Genomic DNA, 19,145 nt, shown 5'->3' with positions numbered 1-19,145 from the left:
TCAAACCAAATAAGTTTGATTATAATTTCTATACTTTGTGTATGTATCTGTGTGTGTGTGTGTGTGTGTGTGTGTCTGTGTGTGTGTGTATATTTAGATTTATATATTTGGAATATAAATCAATTGCTAAAACTGCTTTTACATTTTACATTATTTGTTTCTGTTTCTAAATGCTGGTGTTTAATATTTAGCATTGGGTGACTTCCCCTTTGTGTCTGTGCGCCACTTAGTGTCTGCGAATGTAAAGTGATCATTCGCTATAGCAGGGGTTCTCAAACTCTGTTCTCAGGACCCAACCGTGTTCACATTTTCCAGGTCACCTGACAGATGCACTCATTACTAAGTTACACATTTTAAGAGATCCACAGGCGGAGCTAATTATTTCACTTGATTCTCTGAGGAGACCTGCAAAACATTCACTGTGCGGGGTCCCCGAGCACCGACTTTGAGAACCTATGCAGTATAGCCAGTGACATCACCTTACCAAATGTCTGTGCTTATTCATGACAATAGCAAATCGTCTTGTAACTTTAACTTGCTGCATCAATAGCAGTTTTCTTCAATGTAGTGTTGGCTACAAACTCTTTAATTTTGAGTTTATTTAACAGAGTTAACACATTTACATCAGTTTTTCATTACTATTAACTTTTCTAATACATGTTAACACGTGGTGGTTATATTCAGTGTTTTTGTGTTGGTGTTTCTGTCACTGTTTAATGTTTGCTTTGTGTGCTATTGATAGTTTATCAAACTTTGTGTTGATGAAAGTCAGAGTCCGAGTACTGCATTCCCCATCATCCAGTTACTGTACCATTAGGCTTATATTAAAGATAAAAATATTACGATGAAATTAGAAAAGTACAGTTTAACGGACAGAGGTTACTGGGCGCTAGTTGGTTCACAACAGGCATGAGTTTCTATTATCACTCGGCCAGAGAGACGTTGCAGGAAAAGCAGCAGTGTGAGAACAAATCCGGACACAACAGGGATCTGAGCTTACTCTGATCTCTGACTTTCAGCAAACCCCACCACCTGTTACTAGTCTTTTGATTCATATCACGCCTGCTTATTTTTTCCCCTGTCTTGGCGGCCACAATATAAGGCCGGGCCTCGGTTTCCTGGAAATAGCACTGACTGCTTTATCTCTTCCGTGTCTGGATCGTAGCTGGGAGGAGAGGAGAACTGCCTCGGGGCGCATCCAGTACTTAAACCACATCACCAGGACAACCCAGTGGGAGCGCCCAACACGGTAAGGACCAATCAGATTTGTCTATTTGCTGACGATGTTCTTTTGTTTGTAGCTAACCCTGAATCCTCTCTTGAATCAATAATGAAGCATTTGATCTACGCTTTGACAACGACCTTATACTTTTTTTATATATAGCGCACACATATTCCGCAGAGCTTTACAGAGAATAGTTCAACATTCACATCAGTCCCTGCCCCAGTGGAGCTTACAATCTATATTCCCTACCACATATATACACACACACATTCATTCTAGAGTTCATTTTTGTTGGGCGCCAATAAACCTATCAGTATATTTTTGGAATGTGGGAGGAAACCTGGAGGAAACTCAAGCAAGCATGAGGAGAATATACAAACCCCGTACAGTTAGGGCCAAGATGGGATTCGACCTAATGACCTCGATGCTGTCAGGCAGTAATGCAAACCATTACACTGTCCCTGCTGCCATTACCCTTTTGAGTTTGGGACAATTCAGTTGCTGTTAGGTGAATTCTTTCTACCCTCCACCAAGTTGTCCCTTTGGCGATTTTAGAAAGTTATTCCTGATTTCTCTCCATAGAATTAGACAGAATGAAGTGTTTTAGCTATTGAAGATTTATATGATAATTCAGTACTTTTCAGCAATTACATTTTCAATATGCTATCCTAGTGTAAGATTTTTAAAAGTATTTATGTATTAGACATTGGATTATGAAGCAGTTTTCTGCCCCACAGCTTTTTCCTGCTCCTCCAACCTATGTGTTATCTAAACTCTTTGCCCTAGGTCATAAAAGAGGTATATCCCAATGGTACTCTAATCTTCTTTCCCCACACTATGGGGCAGATGTATGAACCAGCGTTAAGTGCTTAAGTAGCACTTAACGCTAGTAAATGGGGTTTTTTACGTGTTGTGCACATGTATGAAAGGGGCTTTTAACGTCCCCCTGAGGCAGCCCTGAACTTAACGTTCAGGCGCTGTCCTCCTGCTTAAAGTTATGAGCTTTTACGTCGCAGGCAATGTATTATTGCCTTCCCCGACGTTAAGCCCGCTGTTTCTTTTCGCCAGCCTCAGGCTGGCGTTAGGTGGTTTTTAACCCCCCCCCCCGCTATAGCTTACGGAGCTATCCGGCCACCGCCGCATCTCCTCCCATGCCGACACCAGTAGACAGCATGTTGCTGCTGCCGGCTGCCCTGCACCTCTCCCCCCATTCCATTTATTTAGTCTTGCCGGTTGTTTTTTTTTTTTTTGCTCCTCTCCCCCCCTTTGATCAGCCAGCATGCCGACAATTGTCTCCTGTCAGCATGCTGGCACCGGCGTCTGTTGTCCCGCTCCATCCCCCGCTCCAGCCCCCGCTCAAGCCCCCCCCCCCCCAGCTCTCCGATCGCGCACTGTAGGGACCCCGCTGTTTTAATATATGTGCCGCAGGAGAGCGGGGATGCGGCGGGAGGGTTGCCAGAAATAATATTTAAAAGACCGGGCGGGCAGATGCTGCTGTCTCTACTTGGTAGCGGAGAGCCGGGGAGACGCGGCGGGAGAGCTGTCACCTGTGAGAAATCACATTCAAAATACCGGGCGGCCGATGATTGGCTGAGAGCTAAGAGAGCTCAGCCAATCATCGGCCGCCCGGTATTTTGAATGTGATTTCTCACAGGTGACAGCTCTCCCGCCGCGTCTCCCCGGCTCTCCGCTACCAAGTAGAGACAGCAGCATCTGCCCGCCCGGTCTTTTAAATATTATTTCTGGCAACCCTCCCGCCGCATCCCCGCTCTCCTGCGGCACATATATTAAAACAGCGGGGTCCCTACAGTGCGCGATCGGAGAGCTGGGGGGGGGGGGCTGGAGCGGGGGCTGGAGCGGGGGCTGGAGCGGGACAACAGACGCCGGTGCCAGCATGCTGACAGGAGACAATTGTCGGCATGCTGGCTGATCAAAGGGGGGGAGAGGAGCAAAAAAAAAAAAAAAACAACCGGCAAAACTAAATAAATGGAATGGGGGGAGAGGTGCAGGGCAGCCGGCAGCAGCAACATGCTGTCTACTGGTGTCGGCATGGGAGGAGATGCTGCGGTGGCCGGATAGCTCCGTAAGCTATAGCTTAGTTACATTTTAGCAACCAATTAAAAACAGAGAAAACTACATGTGAATTAAAGGGTCAAAGGAATCATGGGTTATTTAAAAAAAGACATGCGCATTGCAGAAGGAAAAGAACGTAAAAAGAGAAATGCAGAAGAAAGGACAGGTGAGTTAACGATTAGCGTTAATCACTAACTAGCTGTTGATACATAAGGGGGAAAAGGCTGCCCACTTCTCCACGTTATGGCAGGAGAAGTGGGAAACGAAAAATATCAAACGTTAAAGGAATGTTAATACATCTGCCCCAATGATCCAAAACTCCCAATTCAAATCAGATGAAAATCAGGACTTAATAGCTCCTTGATTGATAAGGATTGTAATTCTGTCTGCCTTAATGATTTTAAGATATCCAGATGTATAAACCATTTGGAAATGATGTATAAGTTAATACATGGACTCTATCATACTCCAGATACATTTTATGAGTCCTCTAAGTACTGCTGGAGACAATGAAGGAACGCTAGTACATATATTTTGGTCTTGGCCTATTGTTAAACCGCTTTAGTTAGAGGTTTTTGACTTGATCAAGCATATTACCACTGTATCAATACCCTTTTTACGTGAAATTGTATACATACATCGCTTTCTTCCCTATGTTCCTGGACATTACGTGTATATTAAAAGACATGTTCCCATTGCAACTAGGGCTGCTATTGCTCTATATTGAAAGTGAGCAGACCCCCATCAGTCTATCCAAGATTACTGCTGGTGTCCAGCGTAGCTATGAACTGGAAACCATAGGATTTAAATACCTCTGGCCCCCAAATGCTTCCCTGACTAAATGGTTACCTTGGTCAAACTGTCTCAATGGTTTCACTAAATGCTTTACATTGAGTTGGTCAAAATTTGATCTACCTTTAGTTTTTGTTGCCTATAAGCTTCTATTTTTGAGGAATATTTGGGCCCTCATGCCTTTTTTGTGGTCCCCCTACTCGAGATTATACGGCTTTGGATGCTGAAGACGTGCTTACTTTCTATTTCATGATTTTTGATTGTATGCATTTTGTCTGATTGATTCTTTTTAATCTGTGTTTGACAGCACTTTTATCCCCCCCCCCCCCTACTTTCATCCTTTATTCATTTTTTCTTTCTTATGTTACTGTCAAGGTTTTTTTTTTCTAATTTAATTGCAGAATATATATATATATATATATATATATATATATATATATGTATGTATGTATGCATGCATTACGGATTTTATCTATATTCAAAATGTTCTGTGTGACTTATAAAGTTTTGTTAATAAAAATATGTACTCAAAAATAAATGACTCTATTTGCAAGACTATGCGGATTTACCATCTCTTTAAGCAGCTAAGCGCATGCACAGTTTTTTTGATCCCCCCCCCCCTTTTCTCTTGTGAGATTTGTTATACTGCATCCCCATATCTTTCATTCTGCACAGAACAGTTGCTTATTGTTTTAATTCCATCAATTATACAAAGTTGTTTTTCTTGTTAATTGTCCCCCCTAATAGACCGGCATCTGAGTACTCCAGTCCTGGGAGGCCTCTGAGCTGCTTTGTGGATGAAAACACGCCCATCACTGGGACCAATGGAGCCACTAGTGGACAAACTTCAGACCCTCGCCTCGCAGAGAGGAGAGTACGGTCACAGCGGCACAGAAATTACATGAGCAGGACACATTTGCACACCCCGCCTGACTTGCCTGAGGGATATGGTAATTTTCCCAGGGGTAAAAGAAAGCATTAAATTAGCTTTTGGTAGAGGGAGAACATGGTTGTGGTGGGGGAGTATAAAGAGCAGTAGAGTAGGAGCTGCTGTTGGTGAGAGACCATATGAGCGAGAACAGGTTGTACAGGATAACAATGTGGCTTGGATTGAGAGAGCTGTGAAGGTCGGTGAAACTGCAGTAGAAAAAGAGGCCTGGGATTAAAAAAAAATGCAGTGTTACTAATGAGCAGATTTCAACATGGGATCAGATTTGGTACCCTTTCCTTTGTTTTAATACATCTCTTTGGTCACATGATTGCGTGTTTTTAGTCTTCTATGTGCTGACTCCACTTTTACATCACCTTGTGAGACCTGTATTCCTGTTATGACTAACACTACAGACTCTCTCCAATGAGTCATCAGTAATGTCTTCTACTATCAGCTCCTTGGGCTTCCTACTTTTTCAAGAAATACCCCATTCTGTAAATCTCTATGGTGATCATTAACCAATCGCACTGGATGTCCATTGGTTTTGCATTGGGGTATATAGATACCGGTAGCATTTCAAAGGGATGTCTACTGTCCACTATTGGTTAGGAGCTCTTTTCAGGCTATGAGCTTAGAGGTGGAAAACTGAAGATCACTATTGAGCAAAGGTGCAAGCACCACATGAATGCCCATCGTATTACCACTTTCTCTTTCAATGGTCCTGGTGACACAGCTTCACATTGGGATGTAGGAGGGTCCGCAGGAGCCAGGCACCTATCCTAAAGCTTTTGGAGAGTAGGCTCCTCCCCTACTGCATCCCAGATTCCTCAGTTCGTGTTAGGTGCCCACTGGAGTGGGTGCTATTCTAAAGGGCTGCCGGAGCAGCCGAAGGAGTAGAGCTAGTTAGGGTTTTTATTATTTTATTAACTTTTACACTAGCTAGGTAGGCACAGTGTGAGGATTCTCATTAGTGAATCCTCACACTGCTAGCGCAGCAGGAGCTGACAGAAGCGAGTCCTGTCAGCTCACTGTGCACGAGGGAGACGCTGTCTGGCCTCCCTGTGCAGCGCTTACAGCTTCTTTTAAGAAGCTGCCTGGGCTCCGGAGCGCTCTGAAACCGGCTTCACGCTAGGTGAGGATCATGGGGGACAGGCACTCCGTGATGGCGGCGGCCATTTTATGCGGAGCTTACACACTGAGCTCCTGATATGAGAGGACAGCAGTGTTGTTACAGGCATGTTCCGAGTGGTCCCCAGCTGAGGGGGAGATACTGGAACAAGGAGATCCTACAATGGGAGCGGCTGTCTGGGGGTAGTTGACGCCAAAAGTCACAGACCCCGCAGCAGCAGGGACTTGGTCCCTTCCCTCACTCTGTTTTGGCGCCATTCAGAACGCTTGCAGCGGAGCTGAGCTGGCTTACAGATCCTGACAGAGTGATTGGATTTCCTGGGCATCGCTTTCCCCATTCTGAAGACTACAGAAAGCTAAGTGAACTGAGTATATTGGTTCTGTATATAATGTTTGTACATTTAATGCTGGGACTGTGTTAATTGAGAACATCAGGTCTGAGCAACAGCCTGTGGTCTTGGGGGAGGGAGCCTTAAATGCATTGAGCGCTTGCAGTGGTTGTACACTGAGATTTGTCCCTGTGGGGGGCTTATGTATTTATATGCGCTGCTGTGAAACCCATGGGGAGTGAACCCCAGAGGGTAGTACATCGGAACTTGCATGGGCCAAGCCCTAGGCAGGTCAAAAGAAATGCTTTGGTGCATTCTGGACAGGCAGAGTGCTGGCTGGTAACTTCCCTAGACCATTGCCATTCTCTCAGCAGTCTTTTAGCTCTTTGCCTCGGACCCAGACAGATCCTGACTGATTACAGGTCATGCAGGATACTGCTATGGGAATCAGCAGGTTTAAATTACTTGTTGCACAAGTTTTATGGTTATTCTGTGGGGACCCCCAAAAAGGGTCTTATTCAGGGCCATTATTAGCTGCTGATGAGGTAGGAGAGTACACAGAACAAACCAGGGTGATATTTCTGAAGAGTCCTCAGCCTCAAGGGTAGAGGATTTTATTACTGCTGTTAAACAGGCATTAAATTTGTCTGTGAAGGATAAACTCCTGCAAAGGTTGTTTTTTTTATGAGACAGCGTAAAGAATCTGATATCTCCCTGCAAAGGGGCCTGAAAAACCCCGATAAAAGGCTTCAGATACTTAAAAGATTTCTAAGCCTGTACCCCATGCCTGAGGCGCATGCTGACCTCTGGAAAAAAGTCCCAGTGGTAAATGCTTCTGTGACACGTGTATCAAGACCTCAGGTGGAGCCACTGTGCTACCAGTACAAGGGGGAGCAGCGTTTAAGGACCCCGCAGACAAAAAGCTGGAGGGTAACCTCAAAGCATTATTTTAAGGGGTGGGATACACCCTACGCCCTCTGATGGTTTCAGCCTGGGTCTCTAAGGCCATGATCGTGTGGGCCAGAAATTTGTGCACTATTTTACACGCTGACCCTTGTGTGTTATTGCTTGCAGAGAAGCTTAAAAACGGCTGCAGAGCATGTATTGGAGTCTGAGAGGAAGCTCTCAAAATGGCTGCTAGAGTTTCCACAGTGTCTCTAAATGCCAGGAGAGTGCTCTGGCTTAAGGCTTGGGAGGCAGATAATGTGTCTAAGAAAGCCTTAGAGACAATAGCTTCTAAAGGAAAGCTGTTATTTGCTTCTGAACTGGAAGAGATTATTAAGCAGGCCACAGGTGGCAAAAGTACTTTCCTGCCAGTCACTGCAGCCAAGCAGACATCAAGGTTTTCTGCTTTTAGGCCAGCCTTGCGGCCCTCCCTCAGAGGAGGTGCGTCTTTCCGAGGGCAGCCCTTCAGGGGAAAGGTCCTAAAGTCTAAATTTGGTTCCTTTCATAAGAAACCAAACACAAAGGAGAGGACAAACCATCTGCATGACTGCCAAGGGTTTTGCCCGGCGGTGGTCTAGATGGGGGGACATATGACACTGTTCAAAGACGCATGGGCATTGTTAGACCGGGATTCTTGGGTGTTAGAAATTATAACCCAGGGTTACAGAATTCCCTTTAAGGGTCTTCTTCCAAGAAGATTCATTCCCACGCCAATACCAAAAGGGGCTCGGCTCCGTACAGCTCCCTTGGGAGCGGCTCATTCTCCTTTAGAGAAGGGTGTGGTGATCCCGGTCCCCAGAGCGGAAGGGAAAAAAGGCTTTTATTCCACTCTGTGGCGTGTGTCCAAACCAGACGGGTCTTTCAGACCGATTCTCAATTTAAAGTCGTTAATTATCCATTTGTGGGTAGACCATTTCAAAATGGAGTCTCTACGGTCAGTGCTGTGAAGCCTGGACCAGGGAGAATTTTTGGCGTTCATGGATGTCCAGGACGCATACCTTCATGTTCCTGTTCACCCAGGACATCAGGCTCTATTGAGATAGGAGACCATGCACTTGCAATTCCAGGTGTTGCACTTCGGCTGGCCACAGCGCCAAGGGTATTCTCCAAGATAATGTCTGTAATGGCGGCTGTGCTTCGACTGAGGGGAAACACTGTGATCCCATATTTGGACGACCTGATGTTCAGAGCGGAGTCAGCAGACATGTTGAAGAGTCACTTGGCAAAAGCCATTGGGTTTTTGGCAGGCTCACGGCTGGGTTTTTAAACTTACAAAAAGTCTCAGTTGGTGCCGTCACAGAGAATCCAATTCTTGGGGATTGGTCTGGATACCCAGTTGCATTGGGTGTTTCTACCAGAGGCATAGGCCAGGGATCTGGCTGCCTTGGTACAAGAGATCCTAGGGTCTCAGAGCACAGCAGTATGGAGGTGCCTCAAACTGCTGGGGAAGATGATGGCGTCTTTCGAGACGTTACAGTTCGCCAGGTTCCACTCTAGAGTGTCCCAGTGGACAGGGAACACTCAGACCATGAGGTCAGAACAAATGGTGTTGTTTTCAGAAACTCGATCCTTCCTAAAATGGTGGATGGAGGTGGATTCCCTTCGGGGGAGTCGGTCCCTGCAGTCCTGGAGCTGGTTGGTAGTCACTACCGACGCCAGTCTCAGAGGCTGAGGGGCAGTAGTCGTGGACCTGCGTCTGCAGGGCTTGTGGACTTAGAGCAGAAGGACTGATACTTTACAGTCTGCCTTACTGATCAACATCTTGGAACTGAGGGCTGTGTGGAAGAGGTTTTCTCTGGCGGGAGAAAAGATTACAAGAGCTCCCTTTTAGGCATTCAGACCGACAACGTCACAGCTGTGGCGTATCTGAATCACCAGGGAGGCACACACAGCAATCTGGCCATGTGGGAGGTGTCCCGAATCTTCTTGTGGGCGGAACAGAATGTTCTAGCATTATCAGCAATCTTCATACCAGGAGTGGGGAATATAGAGGCCGACTTCCTGAGCAGGGAGAAACTGATGGAAGGAAAATGGAGGCTGAATCCACAAGTATTCCACTAGATTACAATAAGGGGGAAACCCCGGATAGGGACCTGAAGGTATACAGGTTCATCCATCAGGTACCCAGGTTGTATGACAGGACGTGGGATCCACTGGCAGAAGCAGTGGATGCCATGACTATCCCCTGGGAGGGGAATCTTCTTTATGATTTTCCGCCAGTTCCAATGCTGGCAAGAGAGTTGAAAACAATACAGGCCCAGACAATTCCAGTAATTTTAGTGGCCCCAGATTGGCCAGGGAGATCCTGGTACTCGAGGCTTCAGAGATTCTCTGTGGACTCGTGGCGTCTACCTCTGAGGTCAGACCTTCTAAAACAAGGACCGTTCAACCAGCTGGATTCAGCTCGATTAATTTTGACGGTCTGGCTGTTGAAATCGCCATTTTGAGGAATATAGGATTCTCAGAGGCGGTGGTTAACGCAATGAGGAAAGCCAGAAAGTCAGTGTCTTCAGTAAATTATTTTGGGGCCTGGAAGACCTATATTTGGTGGTGTGTAAGACAGAGGTCACGCACATCGAGATTTAAAATGGCTAAATTGTTGGAGTTTTTTACAGGAGGGCCTTTCCTCTGGGTTAGGCCTTCAGTCACTCAGAGTACATATCTCGACCGTGTCAATTTTTCTTTCCAAAGAAGGATTGCGTTAGAACCAGAAGTACAGACCTTCCTGCAGGGGGTTTATCTATTGAAATCTCCCTACAACCAACCAGTAGCGCCAGGGGAATTATCTCTGGCTCTGGAGTACCTTAAAGAGGCGCATTTTGAGCCGTTAAGGTCGGTTGACCTTAGTTTCCTTTCAGGGAAGCTGGTATTTTTGTTGGCGGTGGCGTCAGAAAAAAAAAAAATATATATCGGAGTTGATTGCTTTGTTCTACAAATCTTCCTCCCTTATATGTCATGATGATAGGGCTGCCTTTCGGACAGTACCCCTAGATTTGTACCAAAAGTAGTCTCTGCTTTTCTTCTAAATCAGGAGATTATTCTGCCTGTGTTTCAACCCCCAGAGGGTTGTTAGGAAAAGGGACAAATTGAGGAATTTGGATGTTGTGCGCGTCTTGCGCGTTTATGTGGACAGATTTAAGAGTGTCAGAAAGACTGATACTTTATTGGTTTTGTATGACATACACAAACTTAGTTGGCCTGCTTCTAAGCAGACCATTGCTAGGTGGTTGCGCTCTGTTATTGCGTTTGCATATACTAAAGTTGGTAGGCCTGTACCGGCCAGGATTAATGCGCATACCACCAGGTCGGTTGCCACCTCTTGGGCGGTTCGACATGGGGCAACAGCTGAGCAGGTTTGCAGCACTGCCACTTGGTCATCTGTTCATAATTTTGCCAAATTCGATAGGTTCCATGAGTTCGCGTCGGTGGACGCATCATTCGGGCGAGCAGTGATGAATACTGCAGACCTGAGCGTACCCACCCAAAAGGACCGGCTCTGGAACGTCCCAATGTGAAGCTGTGTCACCAGGACCATTGAAAGAGAAAAAGGGATTTTTGTAAGAACTTACCGTTCGAATCCCTTTCTCTGATATGGTCCTGGTGACACAGCGATCCCTCCCTTACGCTCAGTAAGTATGCCAGTGTTCATGATGTTTCATGTTATAATTGGTTGAAAAGTTCAATTTAAAATTGTGCATATAATATGTGCAGGCGTTGTACTGAGTTAATGTATTCCAGTGGCTTTGAAAGATTGAACTGAGGAATCTGGGATGCAGTAGGGGAGGAGCCTACCCTCCAAAAGCTTTAGGATAGGTGCCTGGCTCCTGCGGACCCTCCTACATCATAATGTGAAGCTGTGTCACCAGGACCATATCAGAGAAAGGGATTCGAACGGTAAGTTCTTACAAAAATCCCTTTTTAGTAATAACACCTTCATTAAAATTCTTTTTTTTCTCTAAACAATACAGGACTGTCTTTATTACATGTCAGTCTTGTGTGTGAGTTTTTTCATATGGCTTACTACTTTTTCTTTCCAGTCATCTCTTCTCATCACTGCTTAGCAAAGCTTGAGCCGCCAGCTCCATAGCTTCAAGGAAACAAACTCCACCAGCTTGTAGTGGAAACATATGTGCACTTGCTAAAAGCATGTTAAGTAGAAGGACCAAAGTCTGGACCTGTTTTGTTCTTTAAAAAAAAAAAAAAAAAATTTGTCTCACATTTGTTCTCTAGCCATATCGTACCATACATTAAAATCACCTGCCACATTCCCCTAATCTGACTGCCACTCGTGCCCTCATCTTCCTCCAATGTGGTTAATATAAACCGCCTAACAGTCGGCCTCCCAGCATTGTTTGTTTCTGAAACCTGCCCGATTATGTGGGTTTTGCATGCTTCAAGCATTGCCATGTTTTGTGGGCCTGACCACTGTGCCTGGTTGGGTAACTCCTCCAACTTCCCGCTTATTGGAACAAACAAGCTGGAAACAGTACTGTCCCCAGTAGTCAGGACATGTGTTGTTTGGTGGCCTGACAATCAGGATTACAATGGTCAGTATACAGACACTGGAATCCCAACTGCCGTTACTCCAGCTATTGGCCATTTAACAGTTGGGATTCAGATGTAGGTATACTGTATGTCAGAATCCCAAATGTTGAGAGCTCATCCATCACCTGTCAGGACAGCTGGGTGACATAAAATTAGCTTTTTCCTTTTCAGTTAGTTTTCAATGGATATTTTAGTAAATCTGTGCATCTGCACTGGCTGGGATGCAGTTTAAATCCCGGCGGTCGAGATCCCGGCGTTCAAAATTCCGACGCCGAAATCCCGACACTTTCTCCTCCCGTGGGTGTCCACGACACCCTCGGAGGGAGAATAAATTAGTGTGCCGAGCGTAGCGAGGCACCAGGCCCGCTGCGTGGCGAGCGCATCGAGCCCGCAAGGGGGGGCGATCCACATCTCCGCTTGTCGGGATTTCGGGATTCCGGCGTCGGGATTTTGAACGCCGGGATCCCGACCGCCGGCTTTTCATGCCGAATCCCACTGGCTGCCCATTTTTCCAAGATGCAATTTCATGATTTTTAACTTCTGCATTTTGCTTTTTTCTATACTGCCCAACCTGTGTACCCTGGTCTGCCACTAACCTACACAAATTATCCATCCTGATAATCATCTCCCACTCCTACCCATTGTGTCTACCCTATGAGATTTAATAATAAGGTACTTATGTATTATCTGGACTCCTATGTTAAATGCACCCCATTTTTTCATACCCCTACTATCCAACTACGCATGGAGTTGATTTTATATAGTGTGGCGAGCGCAGCGAGCCACCGTGCCCGAAGCGTGGCAAGCGCAGCTCGCCCCGCGAGGGGACGCGGTCTCATAAGAAAAACGGAAGCCCAGATATTACATAAGTACCAATAATAATGTCATTTATACATTTCTCCTAATGTGTATTAACAGATGACCTTCAAGTATTCTGACAACTCACATGTACCAAATATTTATCAAAGCAGTGTTTTGCCACCCTCTGTTACCGAACTACAACTGTTCCCAATGTATTTATTCTGTCTCTTAAGCTAGGTACACACTGGCAGATACAGCTTTCATCTGATTTGGCAGTGTGTACTCCATACACACTACCCGATCCATCCCACTGGTATGTGCTACCCAGTTGAGGTATCAATCACTGTCTACTACGTATGTACAGGCGGTAAGCGGGACGGCAGTACCCACAGCATGATGTGGATATATATTTTTAGATATATTGTGCATCGGCTGTGTTGCACAGTTGATGTGATTTGTCTTTGAACAGCGACGTTCAGACATATTGCTGTTACACACTTCTAGATGTTGCATCAATATATCAGCCATTCACTTGAGTGACCAATATATCAACCAGTGTATACCAAAAACTCTACCTTTTTTTGCTAGTAACATTCTCCCCTAGTGTCCACTCACCTGGCACTTCTGGCCTTGCATTAGGGATGGACTTCAAATCGCAATGTGTCTCAAACTTCGATGGTTTTTATTCAACAGAAGTGATTTAACCATTTGATAGCAGCATTCTGATGTTTGCCGCCATCGAGGAGTAAACATTTGATGTTGTTCAGATATATGCACTGGGTCCCGCCCCCATTCCCATCCACGGACGGCCACACTGCAGAGGATCTGCCCATGGGCAAACTGGTTTTTTTGCGCATACACAAATAAAATGAATATTTTCTGTCAGTCTTCTCATGCGTTGGTTACTTACCATTGCATTGAAAGATTTGATGGTCGCTGTATTTCATCTCATTTTGATTGTAATATCTTAATTACGTTTGTGTCATCATGGTATGTATTTTGTTTTCCTGTTGCACAGCTCTGCATAAGTTGGCAATACTTATATTATACCTGGTCTTAGGACTCCTAGGGGGCAATTGACCATAGCAATTCAGTTCTACTGTTCAGGCACTCTCGCTGCTGGCGCTGATGTTTCTGCTTGCCACCTCCTCAGATGGTGGCCCAACCAGCACTTTTTGCAATGGGGGCACCATTTTAGTCTGTTTAGGCACTTTGCACAACTAACCCCCATGCGTTTGGGCGTTTAAAAGGTAATTGCCGCCCATTACTTTGAGGGCCCCCCAAAAAAACTTGAATCTCCCCCTCTTTCTGCCTAACCACAGTCTTCTGCTCCTGTCATATTTGTTATTCTTTATTGTACAGTGCTGTGGAATATGTAGGTACTATAGAAATAAAGGATACTAGTAGTGTGAGGCACAGGAATATGGGCTATGATGGCAGTGAGGGATTTTGGAGGAAGAGATTTGTGTCTCGGAAAAATGAAGACTGCAGATGCATGCCTTGTATGTTGTTTGGGACAAGTGAGCTGTCTGAGGCAATGAGAGTGGAAGCCAGGAGGTTAATGGAGGTAGAATAGTAGCTGTAGACTAAAGCAGTGGTTCCCAAACTGTGTGCCTAGGCTCCCTGGGGTGCCTCGGAGCACTTGCAGGGGTGCCTCAGGTTGGTGGTCCAGAACCAATTCAAATTATTTATGGCCAATGAAACAGGCAAAATCAGTGCTTGGGGCTTCCAGTTATAAAATATGTGGGGAAACAGAAGCAAATTGTGTTCCTCGCCAAATAACTGGACCTAAGGATGACATTTAACCACAACTTTTTTTATTTAATTTTTTTTATTATTATTCTTGGGAACAAACTTTGGCCTAGGGGTGCCCTGAAAAATATTCTGATACTCTATGGTGCCGTGACTCAAGAAAGTTTGGGAACCTCTGGACTAAAGGTCTAAAACAACGTAATTGTCTTTGTGTTAATGGACTATTACGAAGATTCTGTTGTAGAGACAGATGTACTAAGCCTTGATAAGTGGTAAAGTGGAAAGTGATAAACTACTAGCCATGTAAGGAGCTGATTGGTTATTACCGTACTTTATCATTCTCCGCTGTATCATTTTCAAAGCTTTGTACATGAGCAGGTGGAAGCAGGTGCTTGGAATATTCTTGGGGCTGTAGTAAAAACATAAAAGCAGGATGGTGCAGTATATAACTTATCTCTTTATTTTTCCCATTACAGAACAGAGGACCACGCAGCAGGGGCAGGTGTACTTTCTACACACGCAGACGGGGGTCAGCACGTGGCACGATCCCAGAGTACCCAGGTGAGGTCAATAACCTGCTCATGCCCAATACATTACATTTTAATTGTGTCTTTTTAGAAGCACACGCGTAAGGTTTTTTTTTTGGGGGGGGGAGGGGGGGGGGGAGAGTAGAGGTGGGGGCATTATGTATTATATGATATGTACTGTATGGTCTTTGTGGGGTTTGAAGCCCGGTAATCCAGCAGCTGTTGGTCACAGGTCTATGTAAAAATCCACTGATTTGTAGCGGTAATGTTCCCTGTTCACGGAAATGTATGCCACTACAAAGTTTTACCTTCTGTGACACATTTTTCAGTACTAATAAATTATAAAATAACCACACACAATGAACAAGTCCTCTTTAAAACTCAGCTGTATGTTTCATCTACAGAATGTACTTTTTCCTCTCCCTCCTTGCTAGTTTTTTTTGTGTGTCTGCTTCTAATAACTGAGAGAATGGTAGTGTTCTAGTGGCATTCTACCTTGTAGAAGTGTAATATGAAGCAGTGACAGCCAGAGCTGCCTCTTTCTTGGCTGAGAATCGAGGGCTGGGTTAAATGAATTTGCTGAGCGATTTAGTAAAAAATGCCTGTTATGTGATGAAGGAATGATCGGATTAGATTTCTATAACAATATGACTGGATGAAGAGCCTGAGTTTTCCCTGTAGAGGCCAGTGAAGAAGATTGTGTTTTTTTTCCCCCTTCATTTTTATGATTTCTGTTGTTTTAGGGACTTAAGCAATATCAACTGTGAGGAGCTAGGACCCCTCCCTCCAGGCTGGGAGATCCGGAACACCGCAACTGGGAGAGTTTACTTTGTAGACCACAACAACCGAACCACACAGTTTACTGACCCCCGGCTGTCTGCTAACTTACACCTTGTATTAAAGTAAGTGTCTATTATGTATCTCACTTTTATAATGTTAGAGTGTTTAAGAACAGTGGCTTGCTGAGTATTCACTTGTATCTTGTAAAACGTCCTCATAGCCAGTCGTTGATGCATAATTTGACTTTGCCCATTAGCTGTCTCCAAAGTAGGGATTATTTATTTAAGCTTTTAAATAGTGCATGCATGTTACATAGCATTTTACGTAGGTATAATTAGGTACACACTAGACACCCTAATTAACAAATTTGCCAATAATGACCATTTTTTTTTTTTTATAAAAATATCTCAATAATTCAATGTATGCGCACTTCTGCGGCTTGCTAGCGACGTCCTCAGTCTGCGCATGCAACTCAAATGATGCTAGCGACTGGGTGCAAATTGAGCAGTTTGTATGCTACCAATGCACTGGGCAGAAATTACATCAATTTGGTAGTTCTGATTTATTGTACTTGTTCCTTTTTTGGTTTTACATTGATTTTGTTACAGGAGGTTTCTTCCAGTGCCACTAAATATATGTAACTGTTGTAAGAAGAATTGTTCTGTTAGAATTAGATGTCTGTGTGATCATGTTTTTTTATAGTAGGGATGACCCTCCAATATCGCTGACTGGCAAAATTCAACTACCCCTATCTTTTGATTGGCGGGGACTTCAGTCTCAGAAATCGCTAACCGATTGTATATTATATTGTTATTTTATTGCCTGTAAAGAAAGAAAAAGTTCTTCTTCAGCTCATATTGGCATATAGCCTACTGGATGGATTTTAAGGGTGGCGGGCTCAAGTATTTACCATTTATCCGCAGCCAAATGTTACATTGCATACACATCATAGCACCATCCACTATAGAGGTCATCAGCCTCACGGCAGCGCCTGCAGTTATCTAGGGATAATGCCATACTGTGATTATTGTACGGATACAGGTAATATGGAACCTATTCAGAGATGTTTCTTTATAGATTTTAGAAGGGAACATTTTTCAGAATTGAGTTAACTCCCAAAGCAGATTGCCAATAGACTGCTGCGAAAGCATGTAGTTCAGTATATCCGCCTTGATTCAACTGTCAAACAATCAGCGGCTGCCTTTAAAAATGATTTATCCCTACACTACTCATCTTTAAACTGGTTCAGTCTGACAGAGCAACAGCAGTTGCATACATCAACTATCAGAGAGGCACCAAGAGCCTCACAGCTATGACGAGGTCAACCAAATTGTCTGTTGCACTGAACTGGGAGGCAGACTTCCTTTGCAGACAAGGACACACAATTTGGCGAGTGTTATCGTCACTCTAAAGTTTCCAAATGTAAATTAGTTGCTGGGGGTGTCCCCACATAGATATTTAATGGCCTCCCTAAACAATCACAAAATACCTCATTTTTGTTCCTGCATCAGAGATCTCAGAGCTTTCTTAGTAGATGCCCTGGAGCAGCCCTGGGCATTTGTGTATCCATTTCCTCCAATCCCCCTAATTTCACAGGTTCTTCACCGAATAAAAAAGCAGAAGGTAAATGGGTGTACAAACGGTATGATTTTAGCAGGCGATTTTGACTAGATATTACAAATGGCGTAGAAGATTTACCAAAATCTTTGTTTTCCCTGTAAGTAATGGCAATACGCTGCCTATTCTAAGTCAGTATTGCCTAGCATAACCTATGCTAGGCAAGATACGGACCCTGGGAGTGCCGCCTTTTCCGGCTCTCCCATGGTCCGTATCTTCATCCAGACCTCCCACATCTGGCTTTGACAAGGCTGCTTCTCTTAAGTCACACGTCTTGGCCCTTTCAGTGCAAAGTGGCTTGTTTTCCTGCTATACAAACCTTCTTCCACAGTGTTGTTCACATTAAACCACCTTTTGTACCTCCATTTAACTATATCTGGTGCTATGGATCTTACTGGAGTTTCCATTCGTACCATTGGACTTGGTTGACCTCTGCTGGCTAAACTGAAATAAAATGGTGTATTTTGCTAGCAAATGCTACTGCGTACTGGGTTTCAGACCTGGTTGTACTTTTGCACCATGTACCTTTTCTAGTCTTGCACCCTGACTGGGCTGTTCTTACCAGTATAGATTACTCCAGTGGTTCCCACACTGTGTGTCGTGGCACCCTGGGGTGCTGCGGAGCACTTGCAGGGGTGCCCTGGGTTGATGAAAATTATTTATGGTCAGTTTAATATTTAGTGCTTGTGACCTCCAATTATAAAATATGTGGGTAACCAAAAGTAAATCCTGTTCCTCGTTGTATAACTGGAACTAAGATGACACATAAACGCAACTTTTTGTTTGAAGAAAATCTGACATTCTCTGTAACCATCTTTTGGCCTAGGGGGTGCTGTGAAAATATTCTTGTATTCTAGTGTACCTTGATCCATAAAAACGTTTGGGAACCACTGAATTACTCCTTGGTGCCTAGCCTCCAGCATCCACCATACCCCACTGTCCCAGCTCCCACCACGGATTTAAAAAGTATTTTACAAAAATCGTGTTTTTCCTGACTGTTATCTGTCACGGAAAACACAATAATATAAAGCTTTAAAATGGAAATGTAATAGTGCCGTTAGAGTGGGTTTGCTGTAGTTTACACATTCCAATGTGTGCTCGTTTCCTATTCCAAATAAAACGCCAGAAAAGGAAAGTAATATGTTCTTCGGCTCTTTGGGATTAAAGTAAAGGAAGTGATTGCAGGAGGTACAATATGCAAGTGGCCCTATCCGTAAAGGAGAGGAGAAGGTTATCCCATCTGGTGAGCTCCTGTTCAAAGGAAAGGATTGCAGGACCAATATTATAACCAGGACAGAATGTTAGGAATCTGAACTCCTAAATAAGTGAATTGCTTCCAGGCCCACTGTAATGGAAGGCTTCGGCACCAAGAGGAACACCAAAAAAGTTGGATGTAAATACATAGCTGTTTCCTGAAAGTGAAACAAACACAGGGGGACAGAAGAAATATGGGGCAGAACTTAAGGTGCCCATACACATACTGATTACCCGGTACTTTTTGTGCTAAAATAGCATCATTGTGCATGCGATGCTATTTTAGCACAAAAAGTACCGGATAATTGGTACGTGTATTTGCACCTTTACTCTGCAAAAGTTTTACCTCCACTATACTAATTGTGCTGCCATTACAACTGCTTCGGTGTGGAAGAGATGGTCAATGGAAGAATAAATAATAGAAGGGAGAGGGGACACCCTTGCCT

General features: G+C 44.4%; 1 protein-coding gene across 7 annotated transcripts in view; it reads left to right on the top strand.

The window, feature by feature from the left end:
• SMURF2 (SMAD specific E3 ubiquitin protein ligase 2) overlaps positions 1–19,145 on the top strand; it is an 87,158-nt gene that overhangs the window by 55,049 nt on the left and 12,964 nt on the right. For 3 of the 7 annotated variants that reach the window (XM_083148170.1, XM_083148174.1, XM_083148172.1), the window contains exons 7-10: positions 1,103–1,249; positions 4,838–5,055; positions 14,998–15,082; positions 15,792–15,950. In XM_083148170.1, the coding sequence (XP_083004296.1) occupies positions 1,103–1,249; positions 4,838–5,055; positions 14,998–15,082; positions 15,792–15,950 (609 nt within the window). The remainder of the gene's footprint in view (positions 1–1,102; positions 1,250–4,837; positions 5,056–14,997; positions 15,083–15,791; positions 15,951–19,145) is intronic. The other 4 variants (XM_083148176.1, XM_083148177.1, XM_083148175.1 and 1 more) reach the window with 3 other exon arrangements.

The sequence above is a fragment of the Crinia signifera genome, chromosome 6 (genome assembly GCF_055691185.1).
Source record: "Crinia signifera chromosome 6, ASM5569118v1, whole genome shotgun sequence".
Lineage (NCBI taxonomy): Eukaryota > Metazoa > Chordata > Amphibia > Anura > Myobatrachidae > Crinia > Crinia signifera.
This window is presented reverse-complemented; position numbering and strand designations above follow the sequence as displayed.